This window comes from Centruroides sculpturatus, unplaced genomic scaffold, assembly GCF_000671375.1.
Source record: "Centruroides sculpturatus isolate CEXI.00-Female unplaced genomic scaffold, Cexi_2.0 scaffold2, whole genome shotgun sequence".
Taxonomy (NCBI): Eukaryota; Metazoa; Arthropoda; class Arachnida; order Scorpiones; family Buthidae; genus Centruroides; species Centruroides sculpturatus.
Window position 1 is genome coordinate 431,251 of NW_019384369.1, and position 23,405 is coordinate 454,655.

General features: G+C 31.7%; 2 protein-coding genes across 2 annotated transcripts in view; both read left to right on the plus strand.

The window, feature by feature from the left end:
• Positions 1-6,421: 6,421 nt before the first annotated feature.
• On the plus strand, positions 6,422-17,470 carry LOC111613509 (glucose dehydrogenase [FAD, quinone]-like). The gene is made up of 11 exons (XM_023354860.1): positions 6,422-6,503; positions 6,616-6,818; positions 6,912-7,101; positions 7,345-7,476; positions 7,554-7,697; positions 8,748-8,879; positions 8,957-9,078; positions 10,793-10,963; positions 11,140-11,287; positions 15,748-15,970; positions 17,341-17,470. The coding sequence occupies exons 1-11, from the start codon at positions 6,422-6,424 to the stop codon at positions 17,468-17,470; spliced, it is 1,677 nt and encodes a 558-aa protein (XP_023210628.1).
• Positions 17,471-21,445: 3,975 nt separating this feature from the next.
• The window catches only part of LOC111613521 (oxygen-dependent choline dehydrogenase-like), an 8,778-nt gene continuing 6,818 nt past the window's right edge, over positions 21,446-23,405 (plus strand). The window contains exons 1-4 of the mRNA XM_023354867.1: positions 21,446-21,540; positions 22,677-22,879; positions 22,953-23,142; positions 23,208-23,339. Coding sequence (XP_023210635.1) covers positions 21,459-21,540; positions 22,677-22,879; positions 22,953-23,142; positions 23,208-23,339 — 607 coding nt within the window. The 5' untranslated portion in view covers positions 21,446-21,458. The remainder of the gene's footprint in view (positions 21,541-22,676; positions 22,880-22,952; positions 23,143-23,207; positions 23,340-23,405) is intronic.

The window sequence follows — 23,405 nt, forward strand, 5'->3', positions numbered from 1 at the left end:
TAGGAACGACGGTGAAAGAAAGATGGCGGCGTTTGCACTATAGATAGTATCGTGATTGAGGCATCTATAATTCTAAAATGAGCTTTTTGAGGTAAAAGAAGAGTTCCAATTGTAAAATTTAATTATTAAATGGATTATTTGTTGAAAGAGCATTCAAAGTAGCCACGAAAATAATTAGAATGCTCTCGCGGAGTTACGCGGAAGTATAGAAGAACACACCCTTTATTACATTTCATGTTGTGCGAGGGTTTTACCCAATTCCCGAACCGTGTTAGAGTGAACCCGTACTATAAAAGTACCGTGTTATACGGGGGTTGGCTGTATAACAGAGGAAGAGCATGGCAATTGGTCAAAAACTCAGCACACAGTTTTTACAATTTTGGATTCAGGACACCTTGAAACGTCGAGAAATGCAAAAAAAAAAATTGAGGGTAATTTCTGTATGTATGTATGTATGTTAGTGTGTGTATGTGGGTTGGTATGATTTTGTTCACCCTGTTTCAAGCTGAATAACTTCTGTGCTTTTTGTGGAAAATTTCTAAAATTCTGCAGGGAGGTTTGATTGAGTATTAGGGGAATTGATGCTGTTAAATTTCGGCTGTTAAAGGTCGAGGGGTGGAGAGATAATGGGGGCAGTGGTGATATTCGAAATATTTAACGAAGGGTTCGCTAACAAAAAATTCTTCCTTAACAATTTTTTTCGTTCAAATGGTGCATTAGCAACATTAACGCAAAAACTGACCTTAAGATACACATATAAATAAAAAAGATGCGTTCGCAAAATTAAATCAGTTATAATTTAACATTGTTTATGCCAGAACTATATTTTTTTGATAAATAAAAAAAAGTGTTCAAAATGGTTTATTTTGTACATATTTTAATATTTTTCATTCAAAATATTTTATAAACATAAAAATTCTCAAGAAAAAACTCAGAAAAAGTCATAGGGAAAGCAGGGGCCGTATTCTGGTCATTGTCTCTGGTCTCTCGCCTCTCGCAAGCTGGTCGCTGACTGCTAATCATTTAAATTAGCCAATCAGCGACCGGCTTGCGAGAGATGAGAGACCAGAGACAGTGACCAGAATATGGCCCCAGGTTTAACTGCTTTCCCTATGACTTTTTCTCAAGAAAAAACTTTTCTAAATCATTTATTTTATCCTTAGGTATTATTATAATAATAGACAGATGTCATCGTCTCTCGAAATACAATATCTTTCTTATTTCGCTGTTGATAGCCCGACACGTGCTCCGCAGCCATCTTGTATTTTCTCGCGCGCGTGGGATTGTGGGATCTCTCGTATGACTGGACCTAGTTTCAAGAACTCTCTTGAGTCGATCGCGATTAAATCTCGTTTCAGTCGAGATTGAAACGGTCGATGGAGGTTGCACCATGGCGAACGGGGTATAAGGCTCTAGTTTAGTAGTGTTACAGAGTATAATACGTATATTTTAATATATTTTTTAAAAGAAACAAAACCACTGAGAAATGTTACGTGTGTTTAACAACGGGTTCGGAAAACTTTGAAAATGTTAACAACGGGTTCGGCCGAACCTGTGCGAACCTGCTGAATATCACCACTGAATGGGGGACGTGTGTAGCTCCAGTTTATTCGTTATTAGCATTTACAATTTTTTTAAACTCATAACTATCTCAAAATTAAGCTTTTTGCCATTTTATAATAGTTAAAAATATAAATTTTGAAATAAAATATAATAACAGATGACGTTTCTGCTAGTTTCTATAATTGGCGTTTGAGGGCTTATTGCAAACGATAACAATTGCTAAGTGGCTACGTAAGAAATTTCTGTTACTAATACAGCTCTTCTGATCTACGAGGTATCAAATAAATAAAATACTTTAAAATTATTCTATTCTGAATTATTTATTTGACATAAGATCAGCAGAGTAGGGAGAAAGCTAACAACTGTGCCAAATAATGTAACTATGGAACGAATCGAATTTCTAAATTTAAACTAACTTGTAAGTTCTATATTCTATTATGAACTATTTGGGACTTACTAAAGGTAATAAAGGATAGAAGCATTAAATACAGATTGCGGGTTTGGGTCCCAACAATGTGCTGGAGGCGTGGAGTTTTCCGAGTTTTTGTTATATGTCTAACACTAATATAGGTTTATTTCCCCTTTAAAAAGTCATTCTGTAAGGCATTCCCCTTGGCAGATCGCACGTGTCTTGTTGTATTCCATCAAACATTATAAACTATCCTCTTGTCCAATTTCCAACGGAAGAAGCCGGTTTATACTTTTTTGGATACCTTTTACTTTTCCGGCTCTGTTATATATGTGGGTTCCCAGACGAGGTTCGAACTCGAGTAAATCTCGAAATTCTTATGTGACGTAAACAGATGTAAACAACGAGACTCATAACTGTTCGAATATGTGTCAAACTATCTGTCAAGGTCTTAGTGGAAGACAAACTTCAACACGAGCGCTCATAAATAAGTAGATCATTGACTCGCGGGTCTATAAAATGTTGGTCGAGATAAACCTTTTCGAACAAAAAAAGGGGAAGTTTTGATAGATGAAAGATGAAAATGATCGTTAAATTCTTAGACGTCAAAAAAAAATAGTATAAACAACGGCCTGAATTATGAGTGCGGGTGTTATTGTTTTATAAACAATCACCGGGCAGAATCGACAAAGAGGTATCAAATGGACACATCGAATCGAACCTTTCCCACGACCCGAAGAAGTTTCGTCTTGCACCTGGAGACAAGGAAGAGACCAATCGGAGAAAGAAAAAAAAGGACGAAAAACCAATCAAAAGTACGGAAGACAGAAGAAAACGTATAAAACCTGGGACTTCAAGATCGGAAGAGCTCTCTCTGACAGTCTCATCCAACTGCTCTCTGGATATAGTTTCGTGTGCTAGTGTGAGGAATCTGTGCCGCCTGGAACGCAGCAGCGACTCTCATCCCGTCGACATCGCTCAAGGACTTAGACTCGCACGCTCCGGGGCCTCTATAGACTAAGGACCGAGGAAGTAGAACTATAAACCTGATGTAAGCTATGACTGTTTCCATAATGTTACCAAATAAACGGCTTTGTCTTTTGTAAACACTTGCCTCCTCAGCCACACCCATGTACATCCTTCCCTTAGGTTCATCCTGACGCGGGATTAACTGATCCCACCTAAAAGACGGAAACCTTATACAGGTGTCGAGGACTGGGTTTTCAATTTCCCTATCTCCACCGGATCGGCGACCTTACATATATAACAGAGGGAAAGTACGGCGATCGTTCAAAAAGACACTGCAAGATTTTCACATCTTTGTACACGACGGAGCATGAAATGTCAAGAAATGTAAAAATAAAATAATAATAATAATAATAATAAAATAAAATCGGTTTCTTCTATATGTATAGATGTTAATGTGTGTGGGGGACACGTTTTCGGTTACGCAGTTTGATGAATAACTCGCGTGCTTTTTGTCGAAAATTTCTGAAATTTTACAGGTTTGTATATTAAAGGATTCATGCTATTAAATTTTAATAATTAAAGGTCGAGAGAGAGATAGAAGGTCATGTGTTATATACAAACTTTACTCGTTATTAGCATTTATAAAATTTTACAAAACTCATCCTTACCCTGAAAATTACGCTTCTTGCCATTTTATAATAATTAATTATATAAAAAGTTTTTAAAATAAAATAACATAACAGATGCTTCCACACGCAGTTTTAATTGTTGTGTGGGAAAGTAAAGCAACTGGTTGAGGGATTTTTTATTTGGTTTACTTGTTAAGAGAAACTTCTTTATATTAACTTTATGAGTGAAAATTTATTCTGTAAAATAAAGCAACGTACAACTTATTCCAACAAAGTAAAATTATTATTACAGATACTACAAAAGTTAAATATTTATTTTATTTTTTCGAAACATAAAAATACAGTTGAGTTATTGTAAACCTTTATTTTATCGCTAAATCTGAGTGACACGTATTCTAAAAAAATATAAAAATGTATAGTATCGAAGGAAAATCTACAGATCTAAATGCTTTCCTTAAAATTTTTCCCTAATGCCTTAGTGTATATTACAATATTTTGATTAAAATTCCGTGAATTATATATTTGTTTTTTAAATTTTATTTCATTTTTTAAACTTACTACATATATTATACTAATTATAATATATTTATTTATTAAAGATTTTCAAAAAAAATATTAAATAAATCCTGTCACATAAAAGGAAAGAATAAATTAATTTTATAAATATTTAAAATAGACTATGCAGTATTATCAACTTACTATTAATAAGATAAATCTAAATTTGATTTATTTAACAACACTAAAACGATTTCTAAATGAAGGGTTCAAAGCATGCAAACAAAATTAATGCATAATTAAATAAATAAAACGTATTAAAATAATTATAAAAACTAAAACTAAATTAATACTAAATAAATTAAACCTAAAAATTAATTAAAAGTAAAAATAATCATTAAATTTAAAAGTACTAAAATAATAATTAAACTTCTGGCCTTTACACCAAAACCAAAGTAGAAAACACATTGTTTTCTACTTTGGTTTTGGTGTAAAGGTGTTTGCAGTTGAAAAACACGTCAAAGAGAACAGTAATAACGTTGTTTACAGTAAAATCATGTCAAGACGAATTATTTATTTACAGTTAAAAAAAACACGAAATAAATATTTTCAGTGATCATTTAAAAAAAACACAAGAAAGAAAAAGTGGCTTCAGTCGCAGAAAAAAAAATCTGCGAAGATAACATCTCTTTAATTACAGCCGAAAAAATTAGCGTAGAAAAGACTAAAATGTCTTGATTTTCGGCATGTCCAATTAACAGGAACAACATCTTCTATTGAAGAAACGATCTTAGATTAAAGGCTACGCCTCTACAAAATAGGCAAAAACAGGTGAAAAAGTTCATATGTGGCAAGAAAAAACAATTAAAAAATACATAATTTCTTTTTAAAAAATGGCTGATTTTTAAAACTGGTTTTGAATGTTTTGGCAGAGGCGTAGCCTTTAATCTAAGATAGTTTCTGCAATGGAAAACCGTTGTTCTTGCTGATTGGACATGGAGAAATTCAAAACATTTTAGTGTTTTCTACGTATTTCCTTCAATTATAGTTGAAAAATTCCATCATTAAAAATAGAATCTCTTTAGTTACAGACAAAAATCACAACACAGAGAAAAATAAGTTATCTTACCAGGATAAAAGCCTCTTTACTATTAATTGTTTCTGCAGTCTGAACTGTTGTAACACTTTGAGTTACATAACGTATTGACTCGTTTTCAATTCTATTGATTTGTTGAACACTTCGTAGCACAGAAACACTTTGAAAATCCTTGGTCTCCAGTTAGAAATTAATTCGATGACGCTACTCTTAGCGATATTTCGTTATCGGAATCGATTATAAGAAACATGATACAGTTCCCCAAAATTTCTCTAGCTTTGGCTACTTTTTCTTGGACAATTTTCGAACTGACAATTGATTGTCGGGCGTGTGGCGAATTGGCTAGCCAAAGCCCGAAATATTTTCGTACATTTCAGGCTTTGGCCACAAGACTTGGCCAAAGCTCGATGTGGCCAGCCATTTCGCGAATTGGCTGTAACATATACACAATATAGAATTTTACACAAAATACTAAATTTTGAGGGCCTTTCACTCTCAAGTATCCGAATAAAATACTTTAACTGGACTACTGTTAAAATTTAAAATATTTAGAAATTCGTGATAATTTTTTATATATTTTACGATCTTTTTAATATATCTAATAATCAACTTCTTACGAACTGAAGAATCGATGGATTGATTTGTGTATGTCACAATTTTCAATGTATCTGTTGTTTGGAGGTCTTCAAATGCCAGACTGGACGAAGTCAACGAACAAGATTAATCGATAGAAATTGAATCTTTAGCACAAAACTAATGAAAAATTTATAAAATATAAATAAATATAGGATAATATAATTTAAATTTATCTTATAGGCAAATTTAAAAGTATAACATAAATTTCACATAACAAAAAATAGTATTATATTCACGTACAATACTTCTACATTCAAATTCAGTGAAGTGTAACAAGGAAGATAATAGTCATCTTTCCTATAATATCTTCTTTCATATTTTCAACATGAATGATTGCCACAAAGACAGCTGATTTATATTTTCACTTAAGAACATTGAAACGTATATAAATACGGAAATTTTAAGAAATTTCAAATGAATGTGTTAACTTACAGGTGAATGAAACACTGATCATTTTAAATATGTTCTACATTTGGAGGAAAACAAGGTGTTTGCTTTGTATTATATCAGATTGTTTAGTCTATATTAGGTTTAATAACATTTACATATGAGAAGATAAAAATTTCGGTTCAAAAAATTATGCTGTATCCAGTCACACGTACTTCTCTCTTTGAAATGTTCAATATGATTCGTATATTTACGTTAATACTTGTAATTTTACAATGTTGTAAAGCAATTGATTCTAACGAATATGACTTTATTATCGGTGAGTAAGAAGATTCGGTATTTTCTTCATTAAAATTCATATTTTAACCATTTATTAAAATCTCGAACTTCATAGAAGTAATTAATATTTGCACTTACGTGTTTAATTTTAGTTGGTTCTGGTGCCGCCGGTTCAGTTATGGCTAATAGATTATCTAAGGATCCTTCTAACAGGGTTCTTCTACTGGAAGCTGGAAACAGACCTAATTTAGCGAGTCAGATTTACGCACTATCTTTAGATGAAAGTAATGCAAGACATGACTGGAATTACACGTCCATCCCACTAAAAAGAATTGGTCAGGGATTACGAGAAAGGGTAAAATTATTATGTAAACTGAGCTTTGTTGTCTTATTTAATCTTAACAAGTGGTCGTATAAAATGTAATTTAGTTTTTTTCTTGTCATATAGCGCCTCTCAATAGCAGCAGGTCGAGTTTTGGGAGGTTCAGCTTCCATAAATGTAGGTCTCTACTTTCGAGGAAATAGACGTGACTATGATAACTGGGCTCGAAATGGAGCAATCGGTTGGGATTGGAAAAATGTTTATCCTTATTTCTTAAAGATGGAAGACAATCGAGATGTTGGGATTGTTGTAAACGGTAAACTCACAAATTTTTAAAATTAATCTCCTATGTGCTTTACAGTCTTTAAACAAATTGTGCGAAACGCGTATTGGCAAAATTGGTTTAAAGACTGCGAAGCACATAGGAGAATAAAGTGGATATGAATAAGTCTAGTGTCTTATGTCAACACTTCATAGTGTCAAAAAATAATCTAAAACGTGCACTTTTTCAACACAAAGAAGAGATTATGATTATATTAAATAGATAACTTATTTACAGGGTACCATGGTGTTGGTGGAGAATTAGTTATTCAGTTTCCTCCCTTTCATACTGCATTGACAAATGCATATAATGAAGCAGCGGAAAGTATTGGTTATCCGTATGGAGATTACAATGCACAGCATCAAACTGGTAAAGGAATGACAAATATTTGCTATTAATTAACAAAAACGTAAGAAATTTATAATGCAAAAATAATTTTTTCGTAGTTTTTATGCAGCCTCAAGGTGCAATCAATCGTGGAATAAGATGGAGTGCAGTTCGAGGTTTTATCGATCCAATCATAGGAAGGAGGAATTTTCGATTGATTACGTCTGCATTTGTAACTAAAGTATGTAAAAAGAAAAAAAGAGGTTTAAATGTTTTTTGTAAATAGCTAATCTAAGGAAAATTTCATATTGAAATTTCTTACAAAATGAAAGAAAAAAACAGTTTCAACAGTTTTTTTAACTATAAACATTTATAATTATAGGAATTTAATATATTCATATTAAAATATACTGTAATTTAGGTTACTTAAGAAAAAAATATTAATTATTAAAATTATTCTTATGTTCATTGTTTAATTAGAATTCGCAATATTTTAAAAAATACTTTGTTTATGTTTTAGTGACAATATTTAAAACAGGATCATAGTTAAATAGGTGTTTAATTTAAAAAAAAAAAAGTTCTGTTGACAATGCGTGCTTATGACTAACAAGCAGCCAGTTAAGCAAATCAATGGCAAATCAATTCCACTGAAACGAATTATGCCATTGATTTTTTAACTTAACTGCTTGCTACTTAGAAACATCCAAAATAATATTAGATAATTTTTGGAAGTATTTTTAAAACTTCTAAATCATCGGAGAAGAAGGTACCCATTTTCACTTTGATATATTTTTCACTTAAGTGTACATCAAACATGGTTTTATGGATTTCAATATCCATGTTGCTATAATAATCTTCACTTTACTCCAGCGTTACGTAAATCGTTACTGATTTTTTTTTATACTTTTATAATTGTTTTAAGTGATTTAAATTAAAAATGCATTCGCTTAAGTCAGCGTTTCTCAAAGTGGGCGATAACGCCCCCTTGTGGGCGCTGGAGGCTTTCAGGGGGCAGTAGAAGGCTCAAAGAGAATTGGGGGGCGTTAAGGAAATATAGAGGAGCGACGGCAGACAAATTCTATATATAAAAATTCGACGGAATATATATAAAATGTTGACATTTTATATATTTTTTATTGAAGGTAACTCNAATTGGTTTAAAGACTGCGAAGCACATAGGAGAATAAAGTGGATATGAATAAGTCTAGTGTCTTATGTCAACACTTCATAGTGTCAAAAAATAATCTAAAACGTGCACTTTTTCAACACAAAGAAGAGATTATGATTATATTAAATAGATAACTTATTTACAGGGTACCATGGTGTTGGTGGAGAATTAGTTATTCAGTTTCCTCCCTTTCATACTGCATTGACAAATGCATATAATGAAGCAGCGGAAAGTATTGGTTATCCGTATGGAGATTACAATGCACAGCATCAAACTGGTAAAGGAATGACAAATATTTGCTATTAATTAACAAAAACGTAAGAAATTTATAATGCAAAAATAATTTTTTCGTAGTTTTTATGCAGCCTCAAGGTGCAATCAATCGTGGAATAAGATGGAGTGCAGTTCGAGGTTTTATCGATCCAATCATAGGAAGGAGGAATTTTCGATTGATTACGTCTGCATTTGTAACTAAAGTATGTAAAAAGAAAAAAAGAGGTTTAAATGTTTTTTGTAAATAGCTAATCTAAGGAAAATTTCATATTGAAATTTCTTACAAAATGAAAGAAAAAAACAGTTTCAACAGTTTTTTTAACTATAAACATTTATAATTATAGGAATTTAATATATTCATATTAAAATATACTGTAATTTAGGTTACTTAAGAAAAAAATATTAATTATTAAAATTATTCTTATGTTCATTGTTTAATTAGAATTCGCAATATTTTAAAAAATACTTTGTTTATGTTTTAGTGACAATATTTAAAACAGGATCATAGTTAAATAGGTGTTTAATTTAAAAAAAAAAAAGTTCTGTTGACAATGCGTGCTTATGACTAACAAGCAGCCAGTTAAGCAAATCAATGGCAAATCAATTCCACTGAAACGAATTATGCCATTGATTTTTTAACTTAACTGCTTGCTACTTAGAAACATCCAAAATAATATTAGATAATTTTTGGAAGTATTTTTAAAACTTCTAAATCATCGGAGAAGAAGGTACCCATTTTCACTTTGATATATTTTTCACTTAAGTGTACATCAAACATGGTTTTATGGATTTCAATATCCATGTTGCTATAATAATCTTCACTTTACTCCAGCGTTACGTAAATCGTTACTGATTTTTTTTTTATACTTTTATAATTGTTTTAAGTGATTTAAATTAAAAATGCATTCGCTTAAGTCAGCGTTTCTCAAAGTGGGCGATAACGCCCCTTGTGGGCGCTGGAGGCTTTCAGGGGGCAGTAGAAGGCTCAAAGAGAATTGGGGGGCGTTAAGGAAATATAGAGGGGCGACGGCAGACAAATTCTATATATAAAAATTCGACGGAATATATATAAAATGTTGACATTTTATATATTTTTTATTTTTTATTGAAGGTCACAACTTGAATATTTCTAATACATTGACTTTTATTTTAGCTCAGCGTTTCTCAAAGTAAGCAATAACGCCTCCTTCTGGGCGATGAATAGATCTAGGGGGCGCTGGAGGCAGGGTATTGAACGGTGACCAAAGGCAAAATTGGGGCTGATAAGAGGAAACATTGCGTTTAATGGTTTCCAGATGATGAGAACAATGTACAGTAAGGGCACAAAGTGTGAGATTCATAGAAAAGTTTTCCTAAGAATATTTCCAATCCTTTTCTCACGCAAGAGAAAATGGGTTAGGGGGCGTTGGGTATAACTTTATGGAACAAAGGGGGCGGTGGATCGAAAAAGTTTGAGAATCACTGGCTTAAGTGAATAATGTGAAATCTGATCTGGAGTTTTAACTCGTAAATTAACATAGTTGGATTCATCCAGATTTATTGAATTCCGTTCCACATCATCCGGATGCCGATTTTCTGGTCTTGGTAAAACACATGAGAAATATTGATAAAAGTTATCATAGTGACCGCTGGGCGGAGAGTCAAAATTATTAATTACATTTATCTTTTCCACATTGTATACCATTGATAAAGTTCCAATTAATGTAAAATGTTCATTATAACAGATATCTTTATTCTGTAGCAAAATATTTCCTTGGAAACGAGAATCAATAACAAAAATTTATTAGCAGAATAGCATACTCATTTTTCTCTTAAAACAGACTTAATATATTGTTTCAGTACAAAATTTAAATACATATATGTATAACGTAAAATTGACGAAGTTAAAAGAGATATTACAATTTATAATTATTTCAGATATTAATTGACGAAGATAACAGGGCATATGGTGTTTTATTCCATCACAATGAGAAGACACTCATGGCATTTGCAAGAAAGGAAGTGATAATATGTGCCGGAACTTTGAATTCTCCCAAATTGCTTACGTTGTCTGGAATTGGTCCGAAAAATGTTTTACACAATTTACATGTAATTGGTAACATTTCGTAACAATTATCTGAATGTGAGAAAATCATTATCTTAGGAATATATGCGTAAATTTTAGAGGGTTAAAGCTTTATGTCGAATATATAAAGAGCTAAAACACCCATAGTTAATATAATAATTACATTATAAATAAATCAATAAAATATGTTATTCCTTAGATACCAGTGAAAATGGATCTTCCTGTAGGGAATAATCTACACGATCATACTTCGACTACAGCAATGCAATTTCTTGTTGATTCTTATACGTTTTCGGAACATCGATTTACTAAAGAAGATTACCAAGAACTTCTAATTAATGGAACGGGTAATTTTTTGCATACTTTTCGTTGATGTTTTTGTAAGTAAATTTTTATTATCAAAAATTTTTATTTAAAATATATATTTTATAAATATAACTGTTTTCAAAAATATTAAATAGATATTAGAGAATTGTCGATATATAATGTTCATGAAATATGCATAAGTCAAGTTAGCTTATCGAATGCAATCTGAATTCTAATAATTTATCATAAGTTATATCATTCAGGATTGAGTAACGGAATGATTCCTAAAATAATTTTTTCATCATCCATCAAATTATCTAAATCTATCATCTTGTGATTATATTCCTTTTTGAGGTGGTCAAAAAGGAATATAATCACCGTTTCGACCTCCTCAAAACGGAATTAACAGGTCACCGCTTTGAAAGTTGCTGCATGTGAAGACAAAACTTCATAAGCAATCGTACACGTTCTATAAGAATTGTAACCAAAATCTTGTGCCACGATAGGAGGAAAGTTTGGCTTTTTAGCTAGCCTATTATGGATTTAGTCAGGTCACAATGTGGCGTCCGATTGGTAAGGGGTGGAGCCGACAAATTCAGACAGTTCACTCCCGAAAAATCACTAGAATTTTCGATTTGTCCCGATTTGATTACCATCCTCCAGACCGCTTGGCCATCCGACCATTTGGAATAAGGCAATGCAACAGATGGGTCTCGTGCCAAGAGATGATACCTCCAGGGAGGATATTTTATAGAAACTGTCCTCTAGTTAGGTGTTTTACACGTGAAAAAACGTAGAAAACTCTATTGTTCAAACCGGTTGTTCAGCGCGAGAGCACTTGTTTAATGGTTATTCACTAGTGGACAGAAAAGATAATTTATATAAAAAATATGCAATACTGCTTTAAACAGAAATCACTTCTGTGGAATATTATTCAGATAGTTGAAATGACAGATGGTATTTTTACATAATTTAAAACGCATTATTTAGCTGGATTCTAGTTGATAACAGGATTTGTGAATTGATAGTTTAATGCGATTCTATAGGAACTCAGATCTCTCACGGAATTATGGATAGTGTGGATCGATCTCAATCTAAAATTCTTACCCATTAAATATCCAAGTGATTCCTTTTGTTTTCGCAGAATCCCTAGAATCTCATTAGAACTAAGGTTTGTATCTCTTTAAAATCTTTCTCACATTGTTTCCCGAATTATTAATAAAATCGACAGATTAATATTAATTTACTACAAACATTTTATTTAAAAAATAATTATAAATTAATAACCTTTTAATTACATTTGGAAAATAATTTATTTTGTTTTAAGGTCCACTGACTACACTCGGACCAGTAGAATCGATCGGAGCCATTAACACCAAGTATAACGAAAACAAAGATTGGCCTGATGTAATTTTATTTTGGCTAACATCAAGAATTGGAAATAGACTTTCAAACGCTAATGATAAAGTATTATTATTTCTATCGTTTCGTTGTTTTCAAAATACAGACGAATCTCCAATAACGGCCACATCTAAATAGCCACCATTTTTTTCACAAGTATTTCTTTTGAAAAGCATATAAGATAATCCCAAAACAATAGCCAATTTTATCGTTCTGCCAGTGGCCGTTGTTGAGAGGTTCGACTGTAATTAAATTTCAATTATTTTATAAGTAATTACTATTAAATTTTCAGATACAAAATATATTTGATAAATTCAGAAATCAGGATGTCATTTCATGCATACCTTTTGTCATTCGGCCTAAAAGTAGAGGAGTGTTGACGTTGAAATCCAATGATCCATATGAGAAACCTCTAATCGATTTCAATATCTTATCTCATCCTTATGATTTAAATGCTCTTGTAGAAGGTAATTATTTCTATCAACATAATCAATTTCTTTGGGTTATTATTTAAATGTTTGTGTAAATGCAATTCAGTGAACTGATTTTGCTATTTAATCGGCTTTTCAAAACTCCTATGCTTTCAACTCAACCTTTATTAAATATATTCTAAACAACTCATATGCATTTCGAGCCAACTTCTCGATTTTTCGGTTCTTTTTCTTTCATAAAACAATTGTATACATTAAAAATCCTAGATAGTTGCAGATTATAATGTATACAATTGTTTTATAAAAATTGTATTCACTGAAAAGGAACCAAATATTCGAGAAGTTATCGGAATTCATATGAATTGTTTGGAATATATTTAATAAAGGTTGGATTGAAAATTTAGGAATCTTGAAGTAGCAAAATGAGTTTATGAATTACGTTGACGCAAACATTTAAATAATCAATTTTTAATAAATAAATAACTACTGCTTCATAAATTACTATTGTATACATTAAACGGAACATATATTAACGGAAAAGGTTTTATTTTTGCTATTGAAATTTCGTTAAATTAAACTAATGCATACAATAAAACTATTTTCATTTATAGTTTTAATTTCTGCAAAAGACATCGAAAAGTCTTATTTTATTTATTAGTGGTATAACTATTTTATGCATATCGGGAATCGTAATTAATTAAAACAACTTTATTCATCGCTGTGTAGAGAGATATTTAGCAGTTCAAATGCTACTGAATCTATAACGATGACATTTCAGAAAACGCAGATATTTCCGTAAAAAGTTACCACCAAAACTTATCTCTATGACACTTTTGAAGGTGCAACCAACGAAAAAACAGTTTTATTTGTGCAGGTATGTGTTGCATTTATGTCCTGGGTATAAAAGTGGTCAGAATTATTGAATGTTATTCCCTATCAGCATCGTCGGCCATTACTTTGCTGCAACGCGCATTTGTTGTGAAGTATTTTATCAAAGCAATGGTAATGCAGCTGAAAAACTTCGGGAATTTCGCCGTCTTAAGAATTTACGCAGAACACTATTGACTCTGCAAGTTTTCAGGAGAATAGTCACTCAATTTGAGGAAACTCATCGTCTGAGAGCTCAATCCGACTGAAGGAGCAAACGTGTCACTTTTCAAGTCGTTGAAGATATTACCACAGCTATTGTTAGACAATGAATAACGAAAGGATTATATAATGTTGCAGACTTCAATACTGCACATGCAATGTCACTACAGCTAGGTTTATTCTTTGGATCTATTAAAAAAGTTGATGCATTGATATCCATACAATACCACCACAAACAACAGTTACTTGTTATTGACGAGGAAATCCAATTGATCTTTGCTATTGGCTTGTCAAAACGACAGTGGATGTGTTGTGGTCATGGAAAATCCTGTGGAACGATTAGGCACATTTTACTTTAATAGAACAGAGGAAATTTGTAACTATCATGTGGTCCATGAGTGTCATGTACAAATGCTTATCACTTGCAGAGCCACAAGTGCTACAGTAATGACTTTTAGTTCTGCTTTTTATAAATTATCTTCTGCAGATGCTGAAATGCTACCACACTAGATTTAGTTGCAGCTGAACTGCTAAATGTCTCTGTACACATTGAATACTGGTACTTTAATTACGACCACCTGGTATATAATTTTGAATATGCTATTTAATAATGTGTTAAAAAATTTTTATTGAAAACATTGTATATAGGGGAGACCGGGGCAACTTCGGCATGCGGGGCAAGTTTGTCAAGCGCTTTTTTTTAAAAACAAATTAAAAGGAGACTTTGGTTATAGGTTAGGCAGTTGAGTTTTATTGGTGGCTTGTTGAGTGTAGTGTTTTTATTGTTCTCCAACAAGCGTAGTTGAATTATCAAGCAAATTTTCATTTTCGTTCAATTCCATATAATATTTTTTTTCCATTTATATTGAATTGGCAGGTTTTGTTATAATTCCATGATAACGAAAGTTACTTTTCCTGTTAGAAGGATGTAACTTCAACTTATTCACGTGGCCAGATCGTGGCTTGGCATTCTGTTCTCAGGGTTGTACTTAATGTTTCGAAATCATGACTAGCGGGGTAAGATCGGCAACATAAAGCCACATTAGAAGCAAAGGATAAAAATCAAACAGATGATAAATGAAAACATGTTTGCATTTGTTATTCATGTATATATGTCTTTGAACTTGCATTTCGTTGTAATAATATTAAATGGGTGTTGGATTTGTATTTCTTTGTTTTAATAGTGAATTCCAACTTATACATTGTTAATAACATAATTTTATATACGTGCCTATCTTGCCCCATTACTGTTGCCCCTATACCAGGGGCAACTTTAATAAAAATAATTAAAATAATTACAACTTTACAAAAAGAGAGAAGTTGCCGATCTTGCCCCTATACCCGGGGCAACTTCGTCAATTTCTCTCTTCTTGTAAAGTTGTAATTATTTTAATTATTTTTATTTCCAAACTGATTTTAACCAGTTCTATAGTAAGGTAACATTCCAATAGACAATATGCAAAGCTTTTTTTTCAGTTTACAGCAGTATTTATTACACAAAATTTAAGTAAAGCTTAACATGCCGAAGTTGCCCCGATCTCCCCTATATATATTTAAATATATCTAATCTTTGTTTGTAGGTTCAAAACATTGTTTGTTAATGGCGTCCACAAAATCTATGAGGATGTTTGGTGTCAGACCTCTTCCGTTTATTATGCCAGGATGTGAACATTTTAAACCATTCAGCGATGAATATTTGGCTTGTATAGTTTCCGTTTTGCCTCTCACAGGATATCATTTTGTTGGAACCTGCAAAATGGGTCATCCTGATGATCCTTCTTCAGTAGTAGACCCAAGTCTCAAGTTAGTGCTTTTTATTTTATCTTTATTTTATATTTAATGTAGTCTATATATAATTAATAGAATGGATAATATTTTTAAAATTTTGTAATTAAATAACATTAGCCTATACCGTTGGTTTATATGAGCTTATTTAAAACTTTGTAACAGGTTATAGGCCCATGTTACGATAGGTATCGAGTTACAATTTTTAAAGAATCCTAGTAACAAGAGAAGAATGTAACGATACCATATTAAAAATAAATCTATAATAAATATGTGTTTATAGAGGTTCACTTAAACACAACTGAACTCTGTCAGCTTTGTTTAATGTCTTTACCATCGTACAGACATTCCTACCGTTCGAAGATCTGCAGACAATAGAAATACTGAAAATTCTGAACATAGTGAACCTCTGCCAGCGTTTCTTATAAGGTACTAGAGTATCGATTTTAAGGCTCTTGTGGCATTACCTGGCGTGCAATCTAGCCGCAATAATTATCATCTACATGCTTGTCTGTAACTGCTGTATTGAGACTTTTACAGAAATTGGGCAATCCAATCTGAATGCCTAACTCTTTTGTGAATAAATGTATTTCTGTTGATTGCTAATGAAACTAGTGAATGGTCGTTGCCGACATGTACCCTACGATTATGGTATTATGAACTAATAACTAATTTATCTGTTGAATAATTTAATAATGTAACGTAGCAATAGCACAGCACTGCAATATCACAGGATAAGAGATTGACTATGATAATTTGTACTGAACTAAATAACAATTTAATTACCTATTTGTCGAATTGCGAACATTTCCTCTTAATATAACTTAAATCATATTGTTATTAATAACTATTTAAGAAGTCGAAGTTGATTAATTAATGTATGCGAAGGACCACAGCATATAAAAGAATATACATCATCAAGTGTTAATTATTTTACTAAACACCACATTACATAACAGCTATTATGATTCTTTAATTGTGTAGTCTTATAAAATAGTATTGTTTAAATACAATAAATTAATATTTTAATTTGCCAGATTTTAGCACATACAAATAGATACTTGTTGATGAAATGCTATGTTACAAAATCTAAGTTTTTAGTGAGTTGATGTTTAAGTTTTTATCACATATTTAGCTATAATTACAGAGAGTATTACATACCGTCCAATCTCTGACAATTTTGATGATGGTATGTGGCATTCTGATACATTAGACCTTCAACCATGCAATACAATCGGTAACATAACACCCTTATCAATTCGTGTCTTTAAATGTATAGGAGTGCATAGAGTCTTTTTTAAGTAGGTATAGACATAATAATTTTTCTATCGATTGAAACTTAATACATGGCTCTTTACTAATTAAAAATATTTGTTTTGTATTGGCAGAGTTAAAGGTATCCACGGACTAAGAGTTGTCGACGCATCGATTATTCCTTCATCGATTGGGGCCGCTACAATGGCTCCTACTATGATGATAGCAGAGAAAGCAGCAGAAATGATACTTCATAATTTATAAAATTATATCTATCAAATTTTATATATTAATACTATTTCAGTATAGCATATTTAAAAAGAAAGATAAGTTATTTGGTAGATAATTATGAAAATAATTAAAATTATGTTCGTAAATCATTGCTTCAACGTCAAAAAAGCATATCAATTATGAATTCATTTTGATGAAAATTTTTAGTAATTTTCTATATTTAAAATGAATACTGTATGTTTGAATTTACAGTATTAAAAATACACATTTTAACAAGTGAATATAACCCGTACAGTATTTAATTAGAATGAATTATGTTTTCAATATACTGTATCAATATGCTCTGTATCAGGGGTCGCCAAACTTTTTTTATCGTCGACTACAACTACAACTTTTCGAAACCTCACATCGACCCCCACCAAAAAGTTTGTGTTACAAGTAAAAGAAGCTCTATTACAGTATTAAAAGATACATATTTTAATATACTGTAAATCTTTTAATTTTACATTTTTTACATTTATTGTATATATGTTAATAATAATTTTTGTAACTGACAATCAATGAGACGGATAAGCTTGATAAACCTTAGCAAGATTAGCAATATTCGGTTCAAAATTTGTAAGTTTTAGTCTTTTCATCGACCCTCCCGGTAATGTTATATTGACCACTTTGGCAGCCCCTGCTCTAGAGTGAATACCCAATATGATATATGATACAGGTGGATCACTACTAGAGGCGAATGGCTGTTTTATGTGAGGGCATTCCAGACCATCNCGTACCCGACAGTCTCGCGAATACATAAAAGAATTGTTTTGTCAGAAAAATAAAAGGCTGGAATTACAAGGGAGTTTCAAAGTTCGGAGAAATACTATCCGATCGGTATATACCGGCTTGAGCGTCGATGTCGACGTCTCCCACACTCCGAAAAGTTTCGAATTGTTGCCCGAAGACAAGGAAAGTCCAATCGGTATTCATTATTTTACATCGCTTCTTCTTGTGTTTGTTCTATGGGGTGTTCGTTATCCGATCATGTGTTCGTTGTCCGAACATAAAAATCTTTCACGAAAGTGTTCGTTATCCGATTTGTTCGTTATCAGATCTGTTCCTTAACCGATCACCCACTGTATGTTTGAATTTACAGTATTAAAAATACACATTTTAACAAGTGAATATAACCCGTACAGTATTTAATTAGAATGAATTATGTTTTCAATATACTGTATCAATATGCTCTGTATCAGGGGTCGCCAAACTTTTTTATCGTCGACTACAACTACAACTTTTCGAAACCTCACATCGACCCCCACCAAAAAGTTTGTGTTACAAGCAAAAGAAGCTCTATTATTAAAAGATACATATTTTAATATACTGTAAATCTTTTAATTTTACATTTTTTACATTTATTGTATATATGTTAATAATAATTTTTGTAACTGACAATCAATGAGACGGATAAGCTTGATAAACCTTAGCAAGATTAACAATATTCGGTTCAAAATTTGTAAGTTTTAGTCGTTTCATCGACCCCCCAATAATGTTATATCGACTCCTGGGGGTCGATTTAGACCACTTTGGCGACCCCTACTCTGTATAGTGTATTTCAATGTAATCTATTACTGTATACATGCAACTTATTCATTCATATAGTTAGTTATATGTACTTAATTTCTCTGTATTTATTATTGTAAATATTAAAAATTTACTTATTTTATGAAAAAGTCTATTTTGTGCAAGGACGGGCGACATTGGTACACGTATAGAGAGAACTGTAGACGAATGCAAACAAAGATATGGCAAGAACTGTATTACTCAATGTCTAAGACAGGATACTACAGAACAACTTGTTTGATTTTACAATGCAAAGCAATAAAAATAAGTCTTTGAAGAAAAAGGTACATTCAGTTAAACGTAGGTAGCGAATGAATAAAAGGGTTTACCACTACCCATTCAGAAAAATCTGTCAGTATGGAATACGTCCCCCTGGAACGGCGATGCAGCACTCAACAACATCATGAAAGGAGACTGGCTACGTGACTTTTTCTAGTTATCGCCGCTAGCAATTATGTTTGCCCTCAAGTTTTGGGCACGCGTGTTTATTGTGGCGAACTTATATTTACAACAATGCCATAGAAATTAGCTTGACAAATAGACAAAAATACTTTAAAGATATGTGAATTTTCATTGCTATTTTTATTGTTTATTTATTTTAAAATTTTCTGTATTAATTTACTATTTTCCAAATTATCTCAGAAAATCTTTTATCTATTTCTATATATTAAAAGATATTACTGCAATTATAAAAATTTAAATATGGACATTTGAGATATTGGAATATTTATACCTACTTAGTGTATAGACAAGTGCATTACGTGATAAACTGAAGAATATTTGTAAGTTTTACATTTAAAAATCATATGAATGAAGCCTGATGATATTTCTTAATCAGGCTTTATTTATTTCTTTATCATCAGGCATCACAATATATTTTTATGATATTCTGTGCATCACATGTAAATCTACATCTGATTTGTGTGCTGTACAAATAGTAGTTTAATAAGCTTTATCTTCGTGGACCTAATGGTCGATTACGTGTTTACTAATCTGATTGTTTTATATGATAACAATTCAACGATGTACGTAGCACACACTCCAACCGTATACATACTTTTCATTACATCACATCACCTGCTGAGAACTTTAGTGAAATAACTCCGAAAATGTCATTTCGAGATAATTGCTACAATGAAAACTTCAATCTTTCCTTCCAACTTAACTATTTGGGTTAGCCAAATAGAACACTTTCTACTTTAAGGTCTAGTTTTCGTCATCTTTCAAATTTAGTACGTAATTTTTTAAATTTTAGTTACGTCACTGAAGAATAAAAATTTCAATAAGTTTTGAAGACTTTATGCTGGAATGATGACATTTTACCGTAAATTATTGTGACACTCGTGGTATACATAATTCAAAATTAACAATTTCGGAGTTATGTCTGTACATTCTCAGCAGGCGAGTTATAAATTCAAAATTAATGTTGTCAACATGTGTATTCAACAACTCATATCAAAAATAGATACGCGACAATTATCTTGAAGTAGTGTTTTTTAAACTCTTTTTTGTCATCTTTTAATCATTTTTTACAGGAAAATAACCAGATGAACAAATAGTAACAGATAGTGATATGTTGAGTAACTTATAATATATACTCATAAGAATATAATATACGTTTAAATAAAATATTTAAAATAAAACACACCCGATTTTCATTTAAATATATACACATGCATAATAGTAAGAATGATTAATTTTCAATTTGATCGCTGCATTCTTTTAAAATATTAAAGTATATTAGATTGGCGTAAAGTATAATAAATACATAAATAAATTTTTTCCTTATCCCGCTCTATTTTCTTCTTTTTGGGATCTAGCCCTGCGCTTCTTAATCGATTGTCCGCGAACCCCCTAGGAGTCCGCAGAACTTTGAGAGGGTTCGCGGTCCATCATAGAATGGTCCACGATACGAGAAACGTTGAGCACCACTGATTTAGCCTACAGCTAAAACATTAACCTGATTGGGCTGCAACTTGAAAAAATTGCGCACCTTAAATGCCCACTGTTTGGCTGTCTATCCTTCCTTAATTTTCCTCTAAACAGAAGAGATAGATTACCGCACGACGCTATTTCTAACAGGGAAAAGTATGATGTACAAGGGCAAGAGACAACTAATTTGAGGTAAAGAGCATATATTTTAAATTAAATTAATTACAGATATTATTGAAAATTAAGTATATTCGTATAATTTTCCTTCTGATACAAATATATCAAGATTTTTGATACAGTTATTATTATTGTTAAATATTTTTCAGCATAAAAATTTGAATATTTCTATAGATAAAACTGTTAGATATGTTATCGTCTTATGTTACGTAATACAGGATAAATCTGATATAACAGAAAGCATATTTATTATGAACTTTATTCCATATTAAATTATTATTAGGTAAAATTACAAATATTCAACATGGTTTTCATATTTTTATTATGGGTTGGGTTTTTGTTCTTCCCTGAGACAATTACAACGGATCAGTATGACTATATTGTTGGTGAGTAATATTAAATTAAAACAACCTATATTAATTAATAAACTGTGCATATGTATAACTGTGTATTAATTAATTGTAAATTAATTGTATTTAATTTTTTGAATGAAGTGAGATTTATTAATTATTTTATGTATATCTATATAGACTATCAATAAATATATCTGTAGTTTTTAAAGAAAATAAAATATGAAATAATTAATAAATCTCACTTTATTCGAAAAATTAAATACAATTAATTCAAAGTGATTAAATCAGTTTAAGCTAGTTTCTATAACTCCATTCTGTGAGCACCAAGAAGACCTTTTAAGCAGCACATAACAGGTTTGTCCAGGCCTACAATGGGGTAGACTGGTAGTGAGGGACCGGGCCCAATGGAGCAGTGGAGCCTGACTGAACCCATAATGGGCTTACTAAAACGGGGACCTTAGTGTCCACAAAGAGGAAACAGTTAAAAAATATAACCCAATCCACTGGATTGGGTTGTATTTTTTGGAACTGAATATACAAGTATGTTGCCAATTATAATAGATTTGACACTCAATTTGGATTATTTGACAACTAGATTTGGCTATTTTTCATTTCCTGATTCGTTCCGCCTTGTCGACACTATAAGGGCCTTTCTTTCCATACTCATTGCGAATTCGGCTTGGTCTGCATTAGGGGCGATCGAGAGGTGAGAGATGGGACCCTAAGTATACGGGATTTACCGTGCAAGTAAAATTCGTGCGGTTCTAGCTTACATGTAATCTCGGATTCTTCAGAGCTGTAGGTTGAGCCTTAATCGCCTTTGCCAAATTTAGTCCAATGCATTTGACTAGTATGATTGAAAAAGTTCTAAAGTAAAGAATTTCAAAGTGAAGAACACAAATTAAATAAGGGCTCTACACATAATAGTCCAATTCTGTTTAAGAAGGAAGATACAGGTTTGTGATAAGATTTGAGTATGCTAGTTGTAAAAATTCTCAATATTGTAGCATATTTAATTGAATATTTAAGTGTATAACATGATCTCTATACTTGCTATTACGGTCTTTAAACTCCTTCAAACAATTGAAGTTAACAAATTTGTTGTTAATGTCTGTAGTTTGACCTGGTAGCTATTATTTTATTTTTATTATTTACCTGTTTGATTTCAGTTGGTTCTGGTGCTGCCGGTTCAGTTATAGCTAACAGATTATCTAAGGACACTTCTAACAGGGTTCTTTTACTGGAAGCCGGAGAGAAACCTAATATAGCGAGTGAGATTTATGCTTTTAGTTTAGGCTCAACCAATGCAAGATATAATTGGAATTACACGTCGATTCCCCTTAAACGAAATGGGCAAGGATTACGAGGAAGAGTAAAAATTTGTAGTTTACTTTTGAATTCATGTTTCTATATTTTCATGTAAAGTAGATATTTTTATGCCACAGCGACTTTCGGCAGCAGCCGGTAGAGTTTTGGGAGGTTCTGCTTCCATAAATGCCGGTCTCTATTTTCGAGGTAACAGACGTGACTACGATAATTGGGCTAAAAATGGTGCTATCGGTTGGGACTGGAAAAACGTTTATCCTTATTTCTTAAAGATGGAAGACAATCGAGATATTGGGATTATTGAGAAAGGTAACATCTATTAAGATTTAAAAAATCATTATTATAATTATATTAAATAGATAAATTATTTATAGGTTATCATGGTGTTGGTGGAGAATTAGTTGTTCAATTTCCTCCTTTTCACACTGCATTAAAAAATGCCTATAAAGAAGCAGCGGAAAGCATTGGTTATCCGTATGGAGATTATAATGCAGAGCATCAAACTGGTGAAGGAATAAAAAGATTTTATAATATATTAGTTACTAAAGGAATTATAAATTTATTAAATAAAT

Bases quoted from the DNA above. Each gene is read 5' to 3' on its own strand.
- LOC111613509 (XM_023354860.1), top strand. From the start codon at position 6,422: ATGATTCGTATATTTACGTTAATACTTGTAATTTTACAATGTTGTAAA. The intron at 6,504-6,615 runs GTGAGTAAGAAG...GTTTAATTTTAG, and splicing joins CGAATATGACTTTATTATCG to TTGGTTCTGGTGCCGCCGGT. The intron at 9,079-10,792 runs GTATGTAAAAAG...TAATTATTTCAG, and splicing joins CGTCTGCATTTGTAACTAAA to ATATTAATTGACGAAGATAA.